At 46.7% G+C, this 19,531-nt stretch overlaps 1 protein-coding gene across 1 annotated transcript in view; it reads left to right on the top strand.

Annotated features, from left to right (window-relative positions):
- The window catches only part of LRP4 (low density lipoprotein receptor-related protein 4), a gene marked incomplete at its 5' end in the record, with an annotated part of 30,380 nt that extends 11,418 nt beyond the window's left edge, over nt 1-18,962 (top strand). The window contains 26 exons of the mRNA XM_010157453.1: nt 253-409; nt 769-986; nt 1,311-1,487; nt 2,443-2,565; nt 3,284-3,492; nt 4,115-4,196; nt 4,765-4,870; nt 5,835-6,036; nt 6,364-6,553; nt 6,806-6,937; nt 7,599-7,739; nt 8,451-8,537; nt 8,752-8,923; nt 9,000-9,162; nt 9,391-9,616; nt 10,975-11,278; nt 11,607-11,825; nt 12,136-12,270; nt 12,468-12,576; nt 12,895-13,039; nt 13,567-13,680; nt 13,978-14,101; nt 15,099-15,166; nt 15,802-15,889; nt 16,419-16,560; nt 18,334-18,962. Coding sequence (XP_010155755.1) covers nt 253-409; nt 769-986; nt 1,311-1,487; nt 2,443-2,565; nt 3,284-3,492; nt 4,115-4,196; nt 4,765-4,870; nt 5,835-6,036; nt 6,364-6,553; nt 6,806-6,937; nt 7,599-7,739; nt 8,451-8,537; nt 8,752-8,923; nt 9,000-9,162; nt 9,391-9,616; nt 10,975-11,278; nt 11,607-11,825; nt 12,136-12,270; nt 12,468-12,576; nt 12,895-13,039; nt 13,567-13,680; nt 13,978-14,101; nt 15,099-15,166; nt 15,802-15,889; nt 16,419-16,560; nt 18,334-18,669 — 4,169 coding nt within the window. The remainder of the gene's footprint in view (nt 1-252; nt 410-768; nt 987-1,310; nt 1,488-2,442; nt 2,566-3,283; nt 3,493-4,114; nt 4,197-4,764; nt 4,871-5,834; nt 6,037-6,363; nt 6,554-6,805; nt 6,938-7,598; nt 7,740-8,450; nt 8,538-8,751; nt 8,924-8,999; nt 9,163-9,390; nt 9,617-10,974; nt 11,279-11,606; nt 11,826-12,135; nt 12,271-12,467; nt 12,577-12,894; nt 13,040-13,566; nt 13,681-13,977; nt 14,102-15,098; nt 15,167-15,801; nt 15,890-16,418; nt 16,561-18,333) is intronic.
- Nucleotides 18,963-19,531: the final 569 nt, after the last annotated feature.

Below are 19,531 nucleotides of genomic sequence, written 5' to 3'. Positions count from 1 at the left end.
CACCGCAAGAAAGCCAAAAGCCTGGGGGCTGACCATGGTGTGAGAATAGGGATGGACAAGTGGAGGAAAGTGGATACCCAGCATTCAGAATGGAATGTGTCTCCCTGACCAAGGGGATGGGTTGGATGGAATGGGTGTGAGACAGGAGGACTGAATTGGGCCTCTTTTGAGGCCAAGAGGGAAAGGCAACTATTTTTCTGAGTAGATCCTGCACCTGGTTTCATTCTGTGCTTAATTCTCCCCTGGAGATAGGTGGACTTGCTATTGACTGGATCCATGACAAATTATACTGGACAGACTCTGGGACATCTCGAATTGAAGTAGCAAACTTGGATGGCACTCACAGGAAAGTGCTTTTGTGGCAGAACCTGGAGAAGCCCCGAGCAATTGCTCTGCATCCTATGGAGGGGTGAGTGAAAACTTAGGACCCCAGTGAGCCCTCCATGCAACTGCTTCCATGTGAACATTGAAAACCCCATCCTTGATCACAAAGGCTGCCTCTGTGCTCCAGCCTTCATTTGGTACTGCCAGTCTGGGGAACCTGGTGACTCTGGGAGCCTTCAGAGCCTTAATCCTATTCTGGGCCCTTCAGGTCTCTCCAGCCTGAAAGCACTGGGTGTTACCTTGTTGGCCGTCATTTCCATGGCTGTGACCAAGTCTCATGCTCAGGGTCACACAAGTGATATTGTTTTGCCCTGGTAGGGCATGATGCTGGGTGCAGTATGTGGGACTTGAGTTTTCTAGCCTGTCTCTCCCTGCCTCTGCCAGCACTATCTACTGGACCGACTGGGGCAACACTCCCCGCATTGAGTATTCCAACATGGATGGCTCTAATCGGCGCATCATTGCGGATACACACCTCTTCTGGCCCAATGGACTGACCATTGACTATGCAGGACATCGAATGTACTGGGTGGATGCCAAACATCATGTCATCGAGAGGGCTGACCTCGATGGGCGAAATAGGAAGGCTGTTATTAGCCAAGGTAAGTAACAGGGCTACAGTAAGTAATGGGGAGTGCTCCCTGCAGTAAGGAAAAGAGAGTAGCACAGTGCTGAGTTTTAAAGCCACTGGCTCCTGCTTCTGTGCTTGTCTCCTGTTCTTTCACCGTGGGATGAATTCTGCTCTTCCTGAGGGGTGGGGTTTGCCTCAGTGGACGGGAGGGAGGAGTAGTCTGTTATATTAGCGTAAGGTGGATTTGAGCAGGTTGACTGTGGTAAGGCATAAGGGGCAGTGGAAAGAGCTTTCCCTTGTCTCCACGCTAGCCTGAGCCCTGTTGGGCCTGATATTTATTGGATATCTGTTACAGGCCTCCCGCACCCATTTGCTATCACTGTGTTTGAGGACAGTTTGTACTGGACAGACTGGCACACCAAGAGCATCAACAGTGCCAACAAATTCACAGGCAAGAACCAGGAGATCATCCGCAACAAACTCCACTTCCCTATGGACATCCACACGCTGCATCCTCAGCGCCAGCCAGCAGGTAACTGGAGGGGGTAGAGACCTATTTGAGCCACTGGAAGACCTGCTGCCACCCGCCCTGGAGAGCAGGGAGATGGCAAGCCTGAATCCAGAGTATTCAGCACATCCACCACCTCGGTCCAGAGCTGCTGCAGCACGTGCTCGGTCCGGCAGTTCAGCTGAGGTCCCCTCAGCCCCGGTAACCCGGTGTTTAGGTGTTCCCGCAGCTCCCCCTGCTGACACTTGGGAATGCAGGCTGCTCAGGAAGAAATGCTTGTGGCTTGTTTATGCAAGAGCTGTTTTGGGAGGGGGGAAAAATCCTAAGTGGACCATAGTAATAGCTGACACCTCCCTTATTTTATTTTAAAATTGAGCATTACAAATGGAGTTGTAATAGGAGCACCTCTGCTATGACGAAAGGCTGCGAGAACTGGACTTGTTCAGCCTGGAGAAGAGGAGGCTCCGAGGAGACCTCATTGCAGCTTTCCAGTATCTGAAGGGGGCCTACAAGGGTACTGGGAGAGGACTTTTTACAAGAGCCTGTAGTGATAGGACAAGGGGTAATGGGTATAAATTGAAATCAGGGAGGTTTAGATTAGATGTCAGGAAGAAATTCTTCACAGGGAGGGTGGTGAGGCACTGGAACAGGTTCCCCAGAGATGTTGTGGATGCCCCCTCCCTGGATGTCTTCAAGGCCAGGCTGGATGTGGCTTTGAGCAACCTGGTCTAGTGGAAGGTGTCCCTGCCCATGGCAGGGGGGTTGGAACTAGATGATCTTTAAGGTCCCTTCCAACCCAAACCATTCTATGATTCTATGAGTTAGTGCTTTAGTTTATGCATTTCCTTATTCTCGATTGACTTCTGGGTAGACAAGTTATCTTACCCATATGGCTCTTGACACCTGGACTGGTGTTTTTCCTCTTTTCTTTACTCTTTGCTTTATGCGTGGTTGTTTTTGTCTTTGGCTACTTGAGCAGGGAGAAACCGTTGTGGGGCCAACAATGGGGGCTGTACTCACCTCTGCCTGCCGAGTAGCAAGGATTACACCTGTGCTTGCCCCACGGGCTTCCGCAAGACCAGCAGCCATGCCTGCGCCCAGAGTAAGTGAGGTGGGACTACGGCCTGCACGCTCAGATGTTCAGTGGGTGGCAGAGGGTTGGCAGTGGGAGTAAGCGGCAGTTGCTTGCAAGGAGATGCAGCTGGATAGATGTGAGTTAGTGGCGCTAAAGTGCCAGAGGATGCCTCACCCTTTTGGATGCATTCCCCTGTTCTGTATTCCCATTGCCTTCACTGGGCTTGATGGGTGGGGATGCAGAGAAGTTCCATCACTAGGTTTGTGTTTCAGGGCTGCTATTGGTGCCATGCTACCTGTCACAGATGATTATTTCCGTAAAGCTCCCATAGGAGCTGTGTCAGTGATGAACAAGAAATTCAGTCCACTTGATTGCCACAGTTTCTCTTGTTTTGCAACCATGGGGAAGAAGTACACTAACTGCCTCCTAGATTCGCAAGAGGTGGCATAGCTATTTGGTTTGGAGGGAGGTCTGTGGCATTCTTTGAAGAATATGGTTGACATTGTTCCCTCAGCATAGGTTACCTCTTAGGAAACAGCTCCTTACTACTCTGTTCCCCCCTACCTACCCACCCCCCCCAGTCCCCCATCATATTTTGCTACCAATAAAATCCTGGGCCAGTGAGAGATGCCAGTGAGAGATGATGTAAATGGTTAAGGTTGGATATAGCAGGGAATTGTCTGTGTCTATCACTGTGTTGTTGAACTTAGAGAAATTAAAAGAAGACCTTTCGACCTTTGATCAGGTCTTGACAAGTTCCTGCTTTTTGCCCGAAGGATGGACATCCGTCGGATCAGCTTTGACACAGATGACCTGTCAGATGATGTCATCCCCCTTGCTGATGTTCGCAGCGCAGTGGCTCTAGACTGGGACTCAAAGGATGACTATGTCTACTGGACAGATGTTAGCACCGACTCAATCAGCCGAGCAAAATGGGATGGATCGAGCCAGGAGGTACAGTGTTTGCTATGTGTGGACATCGTCTAGTCTGGAGGCTCCTTGAGCATGAGATCTGAAGCCACTGGGTTACACTGTCCCTTCCGAGAGGCTGCAGTTCATGCTGGATTTGTTATTCATTAGTTTGCCTAGTTCTGGCTCGGAAGAGATCTGAGGTCACCAAACACTTCACACACAAGTTTGGTATACATTCCAGCTTGTATGGAAAACCTTGAATTGGGACACAAAGCATGTTTATTTGTAGGCTGTGTCAATTCCTTTGTTGTAGCTCTAAAATCTGAGGGGAAGAAGTATTAAATCCTCTGTTATGTATTACATTTGCAACAAGACCCACACTCCTTGGGAGTGCTTTTTCCACAATCCCTTAGGCCAATGTTGTCACGAGGGGAACAGGGTTCAAAATTTGGAGTTGCAGTTTGAGCAGACATGAAAAATAGAGTTTTCCCCAAATGTAAGACTTATTTGAACTTGTAAAAGTGCTCAATGCACACTCTCATATGGCATTGCTCTGCTTGGGCTTTGCCTTTTAAAAGCTAATGTTGTGGGTAGTGCACTGGGCATGTGCTTTTTCTCCAAGGGCTAATCTCACTAAATTTTTTTCTTTTTTGTTTTTACTTAGGTTGTGGTGGACACCAGCCTGGAAAGTCCGGCTGGACTGGCAATTGACTGGGTCACCAACAAGCTTTACTGGACTGACGCAGGTACTGGGATCCTCTGCTTTACCTAGGCTTCTGTCTTCCTAATCAATCATGAAGACTGAAAACCAGCTGGGTAGTTCTGTCTCATTCCAAATTTGTCTGTTTCTAGCAAAAAGCAGAGTTTCATCTTGCCTGTTTCTAACAAAGTGGGAGTTGAGGTGGAATCCTTAGTTTAATTCTCTTTGCAGTATCCCCAGTACTAATTCTGTAAAGAGGTTTATGGTAGAAGTCAAGCCCCACTGTTGTCTTGCTGCAGAGTTTGTGAGTGTATGTTTTTAAACATCTTCCAACAGTATATTTTGCGGAATAGCAGATGGTGTTTGGAGGATATACCCTGCTGGAGAATCATAGTGCAGAGAGATGTAAGGAAGGTGATTCTTTTCTAGATGTTTGCTCATACCTGTGTAGATACCTGGGGGGCTCAGGAAAGAGCAGGTTCACATTCACACAGGACTTGCACAGTGACAGATGGAGGGGAAGAATGCATTGTTCTATGGATGTTTTTTGCCTTAGCTCTTGCCATTCCAGAGGCCTCTAATCTCTCTCTCATTCTGTCTCTTGACTTATGTAGGAACAGATCGGATAGAGGTCTCCAACACAGATGGGACCATGAGAACTGTTCTAATCTGGGAGAACCTAGACAGACCTAGAGATATCGTGGTGGACCCTGTTGGAGGGTGAGAGATTCTTTTTTCTGGGATGACATGGCAATTCTTGCATGTCTAAAGATGTTCAAGTTCTCTGTTTTTCAGCAATTGTCTTTGGTGCTATTGGTCTACATCCTGCCAAAGACTGAAATTAGAGACCTGATTTTTGGATGCTAGTGAAACAAGATAAGCAGGGATAATTGCCTGTTGTGCTGTAGAGTTTGCAGGAGCTGACCGATGTTTTCATTTGTTTACCCTGGGGACGGAGTAATTAAATGTGGTACAAAAAATGTTGAGAATGAGGCCATGTAGATATTTTCTATTTATTTCACATTGATACTGAATTGGTATTTAAGCTGTCTGCTTATCAACCAGAGTTCATTCAAAAGGATCTCTTCAGGCAAATTACTGCTGATCTCAAGCAAGTTGTAACAATAGTGGCCTTTTGGCTTCAAAGCGCTTTGTCAGAGTATTGAGGGATCTACTGTGCCATGGAAAGCGAACCCAAGTTGAGTGACACAAACATATGTTTTCAGTAATGGATTTTACTTCTGAATCATAAGACCTTGTATAGCTGGGGTTAGGGTGGATAGGAAAAAGCTTGCCAGCCATTGCTTTAGAAGCATTGAAGGCCTTGAATAAAAGGCTACTATTCTTCTCTTGAGTGGATTACTGGAAGACCAATGCAGGAAGTATATAAAGGGACAATGGTGGAGACTCGTAAATAATTGGTTGATTTTTAGACCTTGAACTGTTATCTTGAATTTTTCTCCTCCACACCATGATTAGGCCAGCACATGGACAACAGGAAGTATATAAATTTGAGTTTGATCTTAGGTGTATTACATTACAGAACCCACGTCTGGACATGAATACTATTAGTCTAATGCTGCTTCCTGCTGGGGCCTGAAGGCACCAGGCTCCCTTCCTTCTCTGGGGCTGTAGTGGCAGTGAAGGAGCGCGGGCATTCACTTCTGTCTGGGTTTGTGTTCAGGTTCATGTACTGGACTGACTGGGGAGCCAACCCAAAAATTGAGCGTGCTGGTATGGATGCCTCAAACCGCTTGGTGATCATTTCCTCCAACCTGACGTGGCCCAATGGCTTGGCCATTGACTATGAGTCACAGCGCTTGTACTGGGCAGATGCAGGCATGAAGACCATTGAGTATGCCAGTCTGGATGGAAGCAACAGGAAGGTAAGGAAGCCACCTTTGAGGAGGGAGTCTGGGAGCCTGAGATGTAAGTCCTAGAGCACAGAGTGCTGATGGCCCCTGCCTCTCTTTCCAGTTGAAAGTGAAATCTCCAAATCAAGACGTGCTAAGCAGCTTTCACTGGGAGAGAAGAGCTCCCTTTAAGTTGTAAACTCTGTGTGAGGGAACCTCATTTTGAGGGCTAACATTGCCCCATCACTCTCCTTTTCCTGTGACTGTGCATTATGATGTTGAGAGGAGGCAAGGCAAGCCTCTTCCCCTTAGTGACTTCTTAGTAATGTTTTTTGGGGGGGCTGGGGGTAATCTGACCAGGTGCTGATTGGGAGCAATCTGCCTCACCCCTTTGGACTTACTCTTTATGGCGAGAGAATCTACTGGACAGACTGGCAGGCCAAAAGCATCCAGAGCGCAGATAGAAGGACTGGGCAGGCTCGGGAAACGCTGCAGGACAATCTGGAGAATCTTATGGATATTCATGTTTTCCACCGGCACAGGCCACCAGGTACAGAGCTCGCCCCAAGCCACACTGAGCTGAGAGCTTGCTCAGGCTCTGGTACGTGGCACAGCTCTCCTGCCAGGAGCTGACTGATCTGTCAGCCCTCAATGCCTTAAGTCTCTGGGTGGAATGTGAGAGCATGAGAGTAACTCTCGGCTTGGTATTTAAGGGCATTCTAGAATGCATTTCTATAGCTGTTGCACCCCTTTTTCGTGCCTGTGCTACTGGCTTATGGATTTCTCATCCTCTTTCCTGTAGTACGTACAGTGTGTGAAGTTAACAATGGAGGCTGCAGTCACCTGTGCCTTTTGGCACCTCTTCCAAAAGGTTACAGCTGTACCTGCCCGACTGGGATCAACCTGCAATCTGATGGCAAGACCTGCTCCCCTGGTGAGTTCTCTCTATGGGATCCTCATTGTAGTTTTGTATCACAGCTACATTTCACTCCTGCCTTGTTAGAGAACAAAATTCACTTTTATATGCTTATCTGCTTTACCCTTTGAAAAACTTTGATGCCTGTGCTCTCAATTAGAGTGAGAATTATTATGAAGAAACCTACTGATAACTGGATTTTCCTTGGAATTATGTTGGGCAACTAAAGCAGATGTCATATTTTTTGCCTCGTACCTTTGCCCTAATCTTGAGATGGATTCTTTTTTTAACTACAAGGTGTGATATTCTTTAATAGGTCTGTACATGCTCCTCCCATGGACCCTCTTTTTGAGGATTGTGGAAAGCACTCAGCTTCAGGCCATGGTATATCCACTTTCTCTCCTTAGCAGGAAAAAAATAACTCCTTATTCCCACTTCCCACACATATTAGCAGAAGTAACTCTTTTATGAGGGCACTCCTTTTCAACTTGGATGTAAAGAAGCATTCAGTAACACTCAGTAAAGCTTTTGTACCCAGACTCCCCAGAAACCAAAACCTGCCTGAGAATTCCCCTTTTCCACAGAAGTGGATGTCACTGCCAGAGTGTTCAATAAATGATGCCTACAGTTGACTGAACTTGTTCCTCACTGATATCTGTCCATTTTCAACTCTCTGCAGGAATGACCAGTTTTCTGATCTTTGCCAGAAGGACTGACATCCGGATGGTTTCTCTGGATATTCCCTACTTTGCAGATGTTGTCGTCTCTGTCAGTGTCACCATGAAGAACACCATTGCAATTGGTGTGGATCCTCGTGAAGGTCTGAACGTCTTAGTGTACCCAACTGTCTGTTTGAAAGCCAACAAGTGACTTCATGTCTAAATGAGTAAAGACCCAAGCACAGATCTGACTGTAGACTGTGAATTTGGGTAGGGTTTTTTCCTAGCATGTGCTGCAAACACTCCTTACTAATCAGGAAAGGAATAGCCTTATAGGAAAACAGAAGCTCAACTATGTGGAAAAAGCTGCTTCCATATTGAGTGAGGTTCCTGTGCATTTTTAAAATTTAAGAAAGCTTTCTTCCTGCGGAAGCCTTTTACAGCAGTAGAGCTGAGACTCTGGCTGTCCATATATACTAAACATCTGATGGTGTGCTGGCTGTACACCCACTGTTCTACGATAAGGCAGATGACCTGTTTGCTGTCCTCTGGGACATTTTGAGAAATCAGATGTGAGGCTCTGTACCGCTAGATGATAATGTGTTATGTGCTCTCTGTCCTCGTGTAAAGGTCAGAGTGCCAGTGCTCCTACATATTTTACGGAGGACTGGAACAAGATAACTGGTACTGTTTTATCACTCTAGCTTAATGGTCTTGTGCTGTTGTTATTCCTGTGCAGCTGAGTCTGTTTCAAATGATGTCACTGGTAGTCAGAGAACTGGATCTGGTTTTTAAGGATTTTGCTGTTTGGTTGCTGGGGTTTGGTTTTGTTGTGGGCTCTTTTTTAACTTTCTCTTTCTTCTTCCACCTAGGAAAGGTTTACTGGTCAGACAGCACACTGCGGAAAATCAGCCGGGCTGCCCTTGATGGCTCACAGTTTGAGGATATCGTCACTACAGGTAAGAGAGATTTTTGGCCTGGAAGCCTCTCACCTCCATGCAGCATAAAAAGAGAGATTCTCTGATACCCTGCTAGAATGATCTTTAAATTTTTGGTGGAACGGCAAGCAAAGCCTAAACCAACTGCCTGATGAGATACACAAGGGGAATACCAGAAATTCCTGACTAAGCAGGGAGGATGAGCAGTGACCAGTACCCCTTTCTGTTCTCTCAGGTCTGTTGACTACAGATGGGCTGGCTGTGGATGCTATTGGCAGGAAGATATATTGGACAGACACAGGAACCAATCGGATTGAAGTGGGCAACCTCGATGGCTCCATGAGAAAAGTCTTGGTCTGGCAGAACCTGGACAGCCCTCGGGCAATAGCTTTATACCATGAGATGGGGTTAGTGTCACCTATTTAGGGGTTAGAACAGGACTTCTGACCTCTGTTCCCGTAACACTTGCTGGCTTTTCCACAGGTATATGTACTGGACGGACTGGGGTGAGAATGCAAAGCTGGAACGCTCTGGAATGGATGGCTCTGGACGTGTGGTGTTGATCAGCAACAACCTGGGCTGGCCTAATGGACTGGCAGTGGATAAGGCTGGGTCCCAGCTGCTCTGGGCTGATGCACACACTGAGGTCTGATTCTGTTCTTCAGCATTGTTTGTCATTGGGTCTTTGGTAGCCTGGAGGCTGTTTCGAAGCTCTTGAGCAAGGGGAGCATAAGCTTTTCTGAGAGTAGGGGCTGTGGGGAGGGTGGACTTGAATAACATCACTTGCTTAGGCTCTGCTTCCCACTTGATAAATAATCACTAGCAGAAGGATCAGTGTTTTGAGTACAGCGCTGATGTGTACTTCTTTCTTTAGCGGATTGAGGCTGCAGATCTCAATGGTGCGAACCGCCGCACCCTGCTGTCTCCGGTGCAACATCCCTATGGCCTCACTTTGCTGGACTCTTACATCTACTGGACTGACTGGCAAACACGCAGCATTCACAGGGCTGACAAGGACACTGGTGCCAATGTCATCTTGGTGAGGGCAAACCTGCCTGGCCTCATGGACATTCAAGCTGTTGATAGGGCAAGGCCCCTGGGTGAGTTGCTAGGCTGCTCCCAAATCAGTGGGTGTCTGTGGTGACTAGGGCAGCCCTCCAGAGCTCTCACTGAAAAGAGTCCTTTGGTGCAAAGCATGAGTGAGAGAGTAACTTCTCAAAAATCAGCTTTTCTTCTTTTCTCTTGTTTTAACTATTTTTGCACTTCTCCCTGTTTACCCAGCTCCATAGGTCGGGTGTTTATTGCTGCATGCCTTTTGACTCCCTGCATGCATTTACTTCACTGGATTTCACTGGCAACCTCATTCTCACACTCTGTAGAGCCACTTAGGAGGTTTGAATGAATCATGCCCTATTAAACTTCACCAGAGTCTGTTGGCATTGTACATTTTCCCTTTTTTAAGTCCAAAAGGTACTAATTCCTCTTAAGCTAGTTGCTGAAGTGCTAGTCATTTTTTCCCAACCATTGCAGGCTTCGTCTTCCTGTCTGCTGCTTTGCTCTACAAAATCTATGCTTCTTCAGTTGCTGTCATGCTCTCCAACTATTCTGTGCCAGAGTCAGATTCCTTATGTTATTCTTTGGGGATCCTATACAACCCCATCTTGCTCCCTTCTGCTTCAGTGGGAGTTGTTGCTTTGTGCCATGGCTTTGTTTTGGTGGAATTTCCCCAGTATGTACTTTTACAGAAAACTGCTGCTTGTCGTGTGGCTACTAACAGCAGGACATCACTCTTGGCCGTATAACTTCACAATATAACTTCAAGCTAACCAAAACTAGCCATCATATCCCTGTTGTTTTCTTCCCACTCGCTGCACCTGTCTTCCGGGCTTATCCCCTCCTCGTAAATGTATGCTGGGTTTTTTTCAACTTAAAAAAGTAAAAGCTATGACCCTAATATGTCAGGCACTTCCAGCAGGCTTCTCTGATGCCTGTGTTTACTTGCCACTGTGTGCAGTTAAGTTGAAACAGAAGCTTCTTTGTCAGCCTGGCCTCTGGTGCATTGTCACACAGCTTCCCCACGGGGTTGGATCTTTCTCTCAGCATTACCATTTGCAGCAATAATCAAGCTGAACGGCAGTTGTGTGAATCTATCAGCATTTGGCTGTTCCTTTTTCTGTGGGAAAACTGTGATTATCGAGGAATGCAGGTCAAGATTTTTCTCCTAATGCTCCCCCTTCTTCTGTGACTTCCTGTTCTCCTTGCCCAACGCATGCCTGCCATGAATCTTGGGGGGGAAAGAGGCAGTCTTTGTATGAAGGGCTCTAGATTCCCAGCAAAGCTGGGATGGTAAGGATCAACTCAGCTGCTGGCAAGTTGTGTGTGTCTGTAGCCTTTAAAATAAAGCTTTGGTTTGTGGGACCACGTTGATCCTTAACCTATGCTTTCCCCATTTCTAAAGGCTTCAATAAATGTGGAGTTCGTAATGGTGGCTGCTCCCACCTTTGCTTGCCTCACCCCACGGGCTTCTCCTGTGCCTGCCCCACTGGCATCCAGCTGAAGAGAGATGAGCAGACGTGTGACTCTTCTCCAGAGACCTACCTGCTTTTCTCTAGCCGTGCTTCCATCCGTCGTATCTCACTGGACACCAGTGACCACACAGATGTGCACATACCTGTTCCCGAGCTGAACAACGTCATTTCTCTGGACTATGATAGTGTGGATGGCAAGATTTACTACACAGATGTATTTCTTGATGTCATCAGGTGGGTGCCGGTCATCTGCTTGGCCAGTGCCCAGGTCACCCAGCTGGTTGTGCTGCGGTGAGCTGTGGAGCGTGCCCGTAAGTTGAGGAGACTGAGATGCTGGCAGTACACCTCTGCTTACACCTTGTCTTTGGTGCACAGCGTCATGTGTATCGCTGAACTAAATGCTGAAGGTGTGTTTAACCACTGGAGACTAGGGGGGGGAAACGTATTAGGGAGGTGGCAGTACAAAGTGGCCCTGTGGATGATGGGGATAGAACATGGAGGTGTGAAGGCTTTCCAGAAGCTACCTGTTCCTCACTGCCATTTGTCATTGATTTCCATCCAGGCGGTCTGATCTGAATGGCAGCAACATGGAAACTGTTATTGGTCAGGGTCTGAAGACTACGGATGGCCTGGCAGTGGACTGGGTTGCCAGGAACCTCTACTGGACAGACACAGGACGTAATACCATAGAAGTAGCTAGACTGGATGGAAGCTCCAGGAAAGTGCTGATCAATAACAGCCTGGATGAGCCTCGAGCTATTGCTGTCTTTCCCAAGAAAGGGTAGGTATGGGGTATTGGTGGGGCAAGGAGAAGAGCTGTGCAGAGTCAAATTAGAAGAGGAGGTTGTGGGAGGAAGAAGAGATGTGCCATGTGGATCTGCAGGTACCAGCAAGGGGCTGCCTGTGAGTGACAGATGTAATCAGGCAGACAGTAAACTTGACGGTTGGGCAGATAGCTGGGAGAAGCAAGCTACAGACCACATGATATTTTTTTAAACCTGAAGAATCTGGCAGTTTAATTCGTAACTAAAACTTTCATGAGGCTAAATGAAATGTTCTTTTCTTCTTACGCTTGCCTTTTATCTCTTCAGGTACCTTTTCTGGACAGATTGGGGTCACATTGCTAAAATTGAACGGGCAAACCTGGATGGCTCTGACCGTAAAATCCTGATTAACACTGACCTGGGATGGCCCAATGGCTTGACTTTGGATTATGACACCAGGAGGTCAGTGAAAGATTTTCTTACACTCGCATAGGGTTGAGGGACGTAATGTATTTTTTTAGCATTGTTAGCTTGGTTTATTGGAGCAGGGTTGTGGGTTTTAGTGGGGTTTTTTGTCTGATCCATCTTGGCTAGTGAATGACTGGGAAGTAAAGAGGGATTGTATAGATGGAAGCTCACCTCTTTCGCTGTTCCTCCAGGATTTACTGGGTGGATGCGCATCTCGATCGCATAGAGAGTTGTGATCTCAATGGGAAGCTACGGCAAGTGTTGGTCAGCCAGGTGTCGCATCCCTTTGCTCTGACACAGGTAAGATGATTTTCCTGCTGCCACCACTCTCCCTGGTGTGTTCATTAATTGGAGGGTGAAGCCTGGGGACAGGGAAATGCTAGTCTGGGGAAACCAAGATGGCTGAGGCGATAGTACTATCTCTTCTGTGGGTCTAACAAAGGAAGTTTGTCTGAACTCTTGGGTGTAGTCATCTTCTTTATAACACAGGAAGGGGTTAAAAAGGCCATAGTTTTGGGTCTTCTGCCACTGGGATTTTTTTTTTTTTATGGGTATCCTGTGTCTGTGTGGCTAAACATGCTAATGGCTGTGATTTTTCTTTGCTGTCTCCCTGAGCAGCAGGATAGGTGGATATACTGGACTGACTGGCAAACCAAATCAATCCAGAGAGTGGACAAATACTCTGGGCGGAACAAAGAGACAGTCCTGGCCAATGTTGAGGGACTGATGGATATTATTGTGGTTTCCCCTCAGAGACAGACAGGTAAATAGGAGGACCTCGATTCAGGCAAATGTTAATTGTGGAAAAACAGAACTCTCGAACCACTGTGCTACTGCAGATGTCAAGCAAGGTTGGCATCCGTTCTTAAACTGTTAAGGCATCTTCCCTGGGCCCATTCCTTGTCTGCTCATGACATTTCAGTCAAGTACATCTTAACGGCATTCTGTAACAGCTCTGACTAGCAAATCTCACTTTCTCTGTTGTTCATCTGACGTGGTAAAACAGAAGGATGTGAGCTTTTCCCATCTTTATCTGTGCAGCTGTGTTGTCTAATGATTTCCATGCTATCTAATGATTTCCTGTGCCTGCCTTTGAAGACTGCCTATATTCTACCAGTATCTGGCTACTGTCACCACTTCCTTAGCAGGCAGATGAAGGGCATGTCCCAGAGCATAGTAACTTGCTGGTTTTCTAGGAAGTCTCTCTGGCTGAGTCAGAAAAAAGGTTGTTGCTCTGAGATCCCACCTGGTCATCTGCAACATATTTATCAAACTGCTTGTTCCTTCCAGGTACTAATGCTTGTGGAGTGAACAATGGAGGCTGCACTCACCTCTGCTTTGCCAGGGCATCTGACTTTGTCTGTGCATGTCCGGATGAACCAGATGGGCGGCCCTGTTCTACCAGTGAGTTTACTGTCACTTGGGTAGTAGCTTCCGTAAGTGAGCAGTTGCCACTACTTATCTAGTGGCAACCAGATTGTTTGAAGCTCTTTATTGTATAAAATCTTATACAGTGTCATATACTGGAAGTAAGGTGGTTGTGAGCACTAGAGCCGCCTTCTGTTCTTTCTGCTGACAGACTGGGTTTGAGATAGGAAAGCTACTCATATAGGCTGTTTCAGGAAACTCTCTATAGCTTACCAGATTTGTTAATTTGTCACACAAAGTTGGGGTCCTGCTTATTTCTCTCTGTTGTTCTAGTTCCCGGTGTGGTGCCCCCTGGCCCTGAACCCACCAGTGTAAGTGAGAGAAGTCAGACACCACCCGGCAGAGTAGGTACTTCAACAATCAAGCCTCTCACATCTCTGGAAGCAGAGGAAGGAAAGTAAGTGCTCTTGTTCTCTTGGAATTGGGATGTAAATGTCACAGGTTGTGCACAGTGCAACATGCAAGCTCCCTCTGGTTGACGTTATCTAAGTGTACTTCTCATTAGCCAAAAGATGCGGTTCCAGCTCCAGAGTTCACATTCATAATTGTGAAAACCATTTTGACAAAGAATGCAGAACACTGTTGAGCTGGCAGGAAAGAGGTGCAGAAATCCTTCTACCTGTTCTAGTGAAATGTGTCTAGGTTGATTGTGCTGAAGGGTTAAAATCCTCCTGAGACAATGTCACTCATGTGATGGACTTCTGAACTCCTAATTTTGAGAAGTTATTTCTGAGAGGAGGAGAGGGAAGTCTGTTGCTTTAACTCACTGAGACATCTGAGACCTGACCCAGACATCTGGGGAAGTGGTTCCACCCTGGCCACAAAACTTTGTTTGGGGCAGAACAGAACCTTTGCAGCTCTAACATAAGTTACAATGCAAGTAGTTAAGAGACTTTTCTGCTAATTCCCTGCAGACTGCTATCCCTACTGCCCACCAAAAAAAAGAAAAAAAAAAAGTATGTTTTATAATATAAGGCTGGGTTATTTATAAGGCCAAACTTCCACTTTCTTGAGTATGATATATTGGACAGAAAGGTCTTTGTGCTGACTTGAGGATGTTCTGGTTTTTGCTTCGGCACTGATGCTGAAATTTGTGTTCTGACAGATAGATACATGTATGCACCTATGTACCTGAGAGGTGACTCTAGAATGACCAGGATGTAAAGATATTGCAGACCTGTAGATGACATATACACATGCACTCCCCCCTCTATATACGTATATGGTCCTCTCTGCCCTGGATACAGAAGGATACTGAAGAGGAGAAAGGAAAGGTTCTGTTGTTGAACTGGAAATGGAAGGGATATCAGTGCTAGCCTGTCCCATCCTGTCTTTTGATATCTTTGACACTGTTGTTACTACTTTCAGTAACTAACTGTCCTTCTGTCATTCAGCTGCTCTGACAAAGATGCCAGGCGAGGCTTGTGTACCCATGCCAACGAGGCAGTGTTGGCAACCATGGGTGAGTGCCTTCTCCTTAACACTTCTCTACCAGGGTTGTTCCTCCCGATGTGCCCGCGACATTCCAGTGCATAGTGTTTGAAACTCAAAATTCTGAAACTCAAATTTCTGAAACTCAGGCTTGAATTACTCAAGTGCCCTCTGAGCAGAGCCAAGTGTGGCTAAGGCTGAACATCAGTCATACACATTCCTTAGCCTATATGGGGACTTTTCCAAATGACACTTTGGTCTGAACAATTGTTCTGTTTTCTTTCATCCCATACCTCATCCATTGGGCTCTTCCCATTAAGGATATTCTTCATCGTCCCCTTTGTGTTTAGTTGAGGGTGGTTGACTAGAGTAATTGTTTCCCTCTGCAGGAATAAACTGTCAGAAAGGGGGTCTAACTCGTCCTTATCCGGCTCCATTACAAAGGTCTTGATGCTCCTTGGTTTGCTGGGGCCTGGGTGGGAGGAAGGGTTAGTGTATGTTCGGTTTCTTATGAAGCCAGGCAAAACCCTCTGCTAAACCTTGGTGTGCCAGCTCTTTACGTACCTGTATGGTGTAAAGCCTCTGTACTAGGTGTTACACCAAGGTCGGTATTATCCAGTGGAAGTTACGGAGAGTGCATAAATTACCCTTGCTGTTCGCTTTCAGGAGAAGGGCTGCATGTCAGCTACATTATTGGAGGTCTTCTCAGCATCTTGTTTATTCTGCTGCTTATTGCTGCTTTAATTATATATAGGTAAGTGATCTTTCCCCCTCTCTCTTGACCAATAGTAAAATCTAGTGATTTTGTAGAAGAAAGCTCCTGAAAGCACTTCATTTTTTCTCTATTGCCAATTAGAATCCCTTTGTTATCCATTGGAAACGGTGTTTGATAATTTTATTTGCAAGGTTTGAGTCCTGTGCCTTTGAAGTGTTGGGCATGCAACTCTATAATTTGAAGCCTTATTGGCTAAATTTTCTGCAGAGAGTTTATGAGTTATGGACAGAGATACGAGATAACTCATATCTCGGTACATGCGTGAGCTCATGTGCTTTCTGCCAGATGGCATCGCTGGTCACTGCCAGCATAGCTTTTGTGGTTACATCGCAGTGCCTTGCTGTGCTGGTAGCTAGTGAGTGTGCTGGTGGCTGAAGAGCCAGGTGAAGCCAGCATTCCCTCTGAGGGACAGTGAAGATCGCTGGAGCTTTCCATTTGCTGAGCACTCAGGAACTTGGGATCCTGGCAGTAGGGCCCTGTGTCTTTCCTGACAGCTTTCTCCTTCTAGGCATAATAAGTCCAAGTTCACGGACCCTGGCTTGGGGAACCTAACCTACAGTAATCCCTCTTATCGGACATCTACCCAGGAGGTGAAGATTGAAGCGATTCCCAAACCAACCATGTACAACCAGTTGTGCTATAAGAAAGAGGTAAGAGCTGCTACTAAGGATGTGAGAGCCCAGCTCAAGCTGCTTTTGAGTATTACAGGCCTTAGTGTGCAAAAATGTTGCAGCTCATCAGCATTTACTTGTAGAACATCGAAAGACAGCTTCAGTGGATTGCTCAGACTCTATGGAGATCAACCAGCAACACTTGAGCTGCAGTGAATTAGACCTGGTTTTAGCTTTTTGCTTCTTCCCCTTTCCCACAGTGTCTTGTATTTCATTTGCATTGGGTCCTGGCCCTCGAAGTACAGGAGTCAAAGGGACTTGTCATCGCTGGACACAGTCCTAGTTAGTGACTGTTGCACTGAGGTTGCTTTGGACAGTCACCAGGGGAACCAGGCAGCCAGAAGGGGTTTGGTAACAAGAAAGTGGCTCCTGACTGTGCACTGCCTGGAAGGGGTGGGATAGGGAGAGAACTGGAGCCCTTTATTAAATGGAGCATTTTAAAGGCCCTGCAGAGGTCTGCCCTATGTGAGTGTTTAATCTTGCCGCACTTAGTTTCTCCTCTGTTTTCTCCTCAGAAGCTTTCTTATCACTCAGATAGCTTCTCATCTTCCCTCTTCTGATTTCCGTCCACATCCTCATGTCAGGTATCACTACTCTGTGTATGTGTTTGATCCTGCCTCCCTCACTCCAGCTCTGTTTTGTGGCTCAAGCACTGTCCCATACTAATTGCTCGCTCTTGTTTTTTTCCCCTGCTTTTATGTCCTTAAACCAAATCTACTGTCTGTCAAGAAGGCATAGCTAGTTTTCTGTGGCAGATCCTTTGGTCTTGGCTTTGGCTACTTGTACTCATATGTGAGATTTTAAAAAGATAATTTCTGTAGGAAGTTTATTTATGATGGTCTCTTAGATCTGTTAGTTCCTCTAGCAGGGATCACAGAAAGGCTTATTCAGAGGAGAGTGTTCCCTGGCTTTGTTTTTCAAAGGTACTATCCAATAGATTTCCCGAAGTTTCCTGCCATTTTAGGCTTCTCTACTAAGGATAAGCCAGGGTTATTTATCTGGGGATCTAAATCCTTTCCACTTTTTCTCTTAATTCTGCTGCTCCTAGATATACCCAGATGTATATTTCCCCACCCCCTCTGCTTTCTCCTCAGGGGTAGATCAGATGTTCTAATGCTCCTTATGTGACAGTGAGCCAAGTTAGATTTCACTCATTCAATCTCAGTGTGGTCCCTTTAGCCTCTCATCATTTCTGTTGTTTCTCTATAATCTCCTTCCTCTGTGTCGCTGTGAGATTCGGGCACAACAGAGGTATTCCAGCTGTGCTTTCCTGAGGGGTGAATCTAGAAGGACTCAGATGTAAAGATATTGCACACCTAGAATCGATTCCCTGCCTACTTTTACCGTGAAGTCTTCTGGCTGCTCCTGCTTCCCTTTTTGGTTTGGGAGGGTGGGGTTTTTTTTTTTTCCCCCTTCCTTTTTAGACTCAGTGTTGTTCTTACTCCCTGCTGTTAGGGAATATATATAGTTGTATTGGAAGAGCCAGCTCGTCCTCATTCCCCTTGCATGATTTGAAATCTCCTGGAGTTTGGAATGAGAGCTCCTGCAGAGAGGATTCGTCTGGGGGTGGTGAAGTACTGAAGGGAAACTTATAATGGGTTCTGCCATTGTGACAGTCCAAGCCAGTGGCTGTTTACGTGGAGGATCCAGCCTTTTGTCTGCTTCACTGCCTACGTTCCTGCTCTGCTTTGCTCTTTGCCATACTTTTCCACAGAGTATTGTTTTTTTTTCATTCGTGTATTTGTTCCCTAGACTGGTCCTGACCACAGCTACATCAAGGAGAAGATCAAGATTGTGGAGGGGATATGCCTTTTATCCAGTGATGATTCCGAGTGGGATGACCTTAAGCAGATTCGGAGCTCCAGAGGAGGGATTCTCCGAGACCACGTCTGCATGAAGACAGACACGGTCTCTATCCAGGCTAGTTCTGGTTCACTGGATGACACCGAAACTGAGCAGCTGCTGCAGGAAGAACAGTCTGAATGCAGCAGCGTTAACACAGCAGCAGCCACTCCGGAACGGCGTGGCTCGCTCCCAGACACAGGCTGGAAACACCAACGCAAGCCCTCCACGGAGAGCGAGGTCTAAAGTACATGCAGCTTTGGAAATGCTCATCCCCTCCCTAGCCTCTGCTCTGCACAAAACAGACAGGACCCTGCCTGCCAGGCAACGGAGGGCACGGAGACCAGCCTCTCTTGTGAGGGGCTCAGAGACTGTGACTGCCTTTCACCAAGGAGCTTGGGCAGCTCTGATGTTGTGGTTGGAGAGGGAGGATGGGTGGGTTGGAACCCAGAGACCCTTTGGTTCATTTTTCACTGTCGTTTATTTATATGTTCCCTTTCCCTGGAAGCTGCCACGTTAACTTTTGCAGTGACTCCTCTGGCCCAAATCTGGTTCAGATTCTGTGTTCTCTGGCAACCTGCAAGTCCTGTGCCATCCAGCTCACGGTCGATGCCCATGAAGAGAGCAGAGCTGCCTCCTTGCTAGCTCCTGGTCACAGAAGTTCCCCATGTCATTCCAGCACTAGCAGCACTCTTTGAGGCTTTGTGTTGAGGGTTCTCTGACTGGAGAGAGGTCTTGGAATAGGTGGAGTATATTTTGAGGCTCAAGGGGACGCTGACACAGCATCAAGTCACTTTTTAAGGGCATAAAGAGGGTAACCACAGTTGCCATGACTCACTTCACGAGAGCATCACTGCTTACTTTCCCATCGGCTAGTAAAAACTTTAAGGAATGCTCTGATTGAAGCACTCTGTCTGCTGCTGGCAGTGGACGCTGCTCCTGTTCTCCCCTTTCCTGTGAAAACATGTTTTGACTCTGGAAGAACAAGAGTTGGCAAATGGCCCTTTCGGAACTGCTCCCTGTGGGTACTGGAGTGCTGTACTTGAGAAGAGACCGGTATTGTTCTTAACTCTGCAGAGCTAATGGGAGGAAATGGATCTCGGCAAGA

This window comes from Eurypyga helias, unplaced genomic scaffold (assembly GCF_000690775.1).
Source record: "Eurypyga helias isolate BGI_N326 unplaced genomic scaffold, ASM69077v1 scaffold9798, whole genome shotgun sequence".
NCBI lineage: Eukaryota > Metazoa > Chordata > Aves > Eurypygiformes > Eurypygidae > Eurypyga > Eurypyga helias.
The sequence above is the reverse complement of the archived record's forward strand: the minus strand, read 5'-3'. Positions and strand labels throughout refer to the sequence as shown.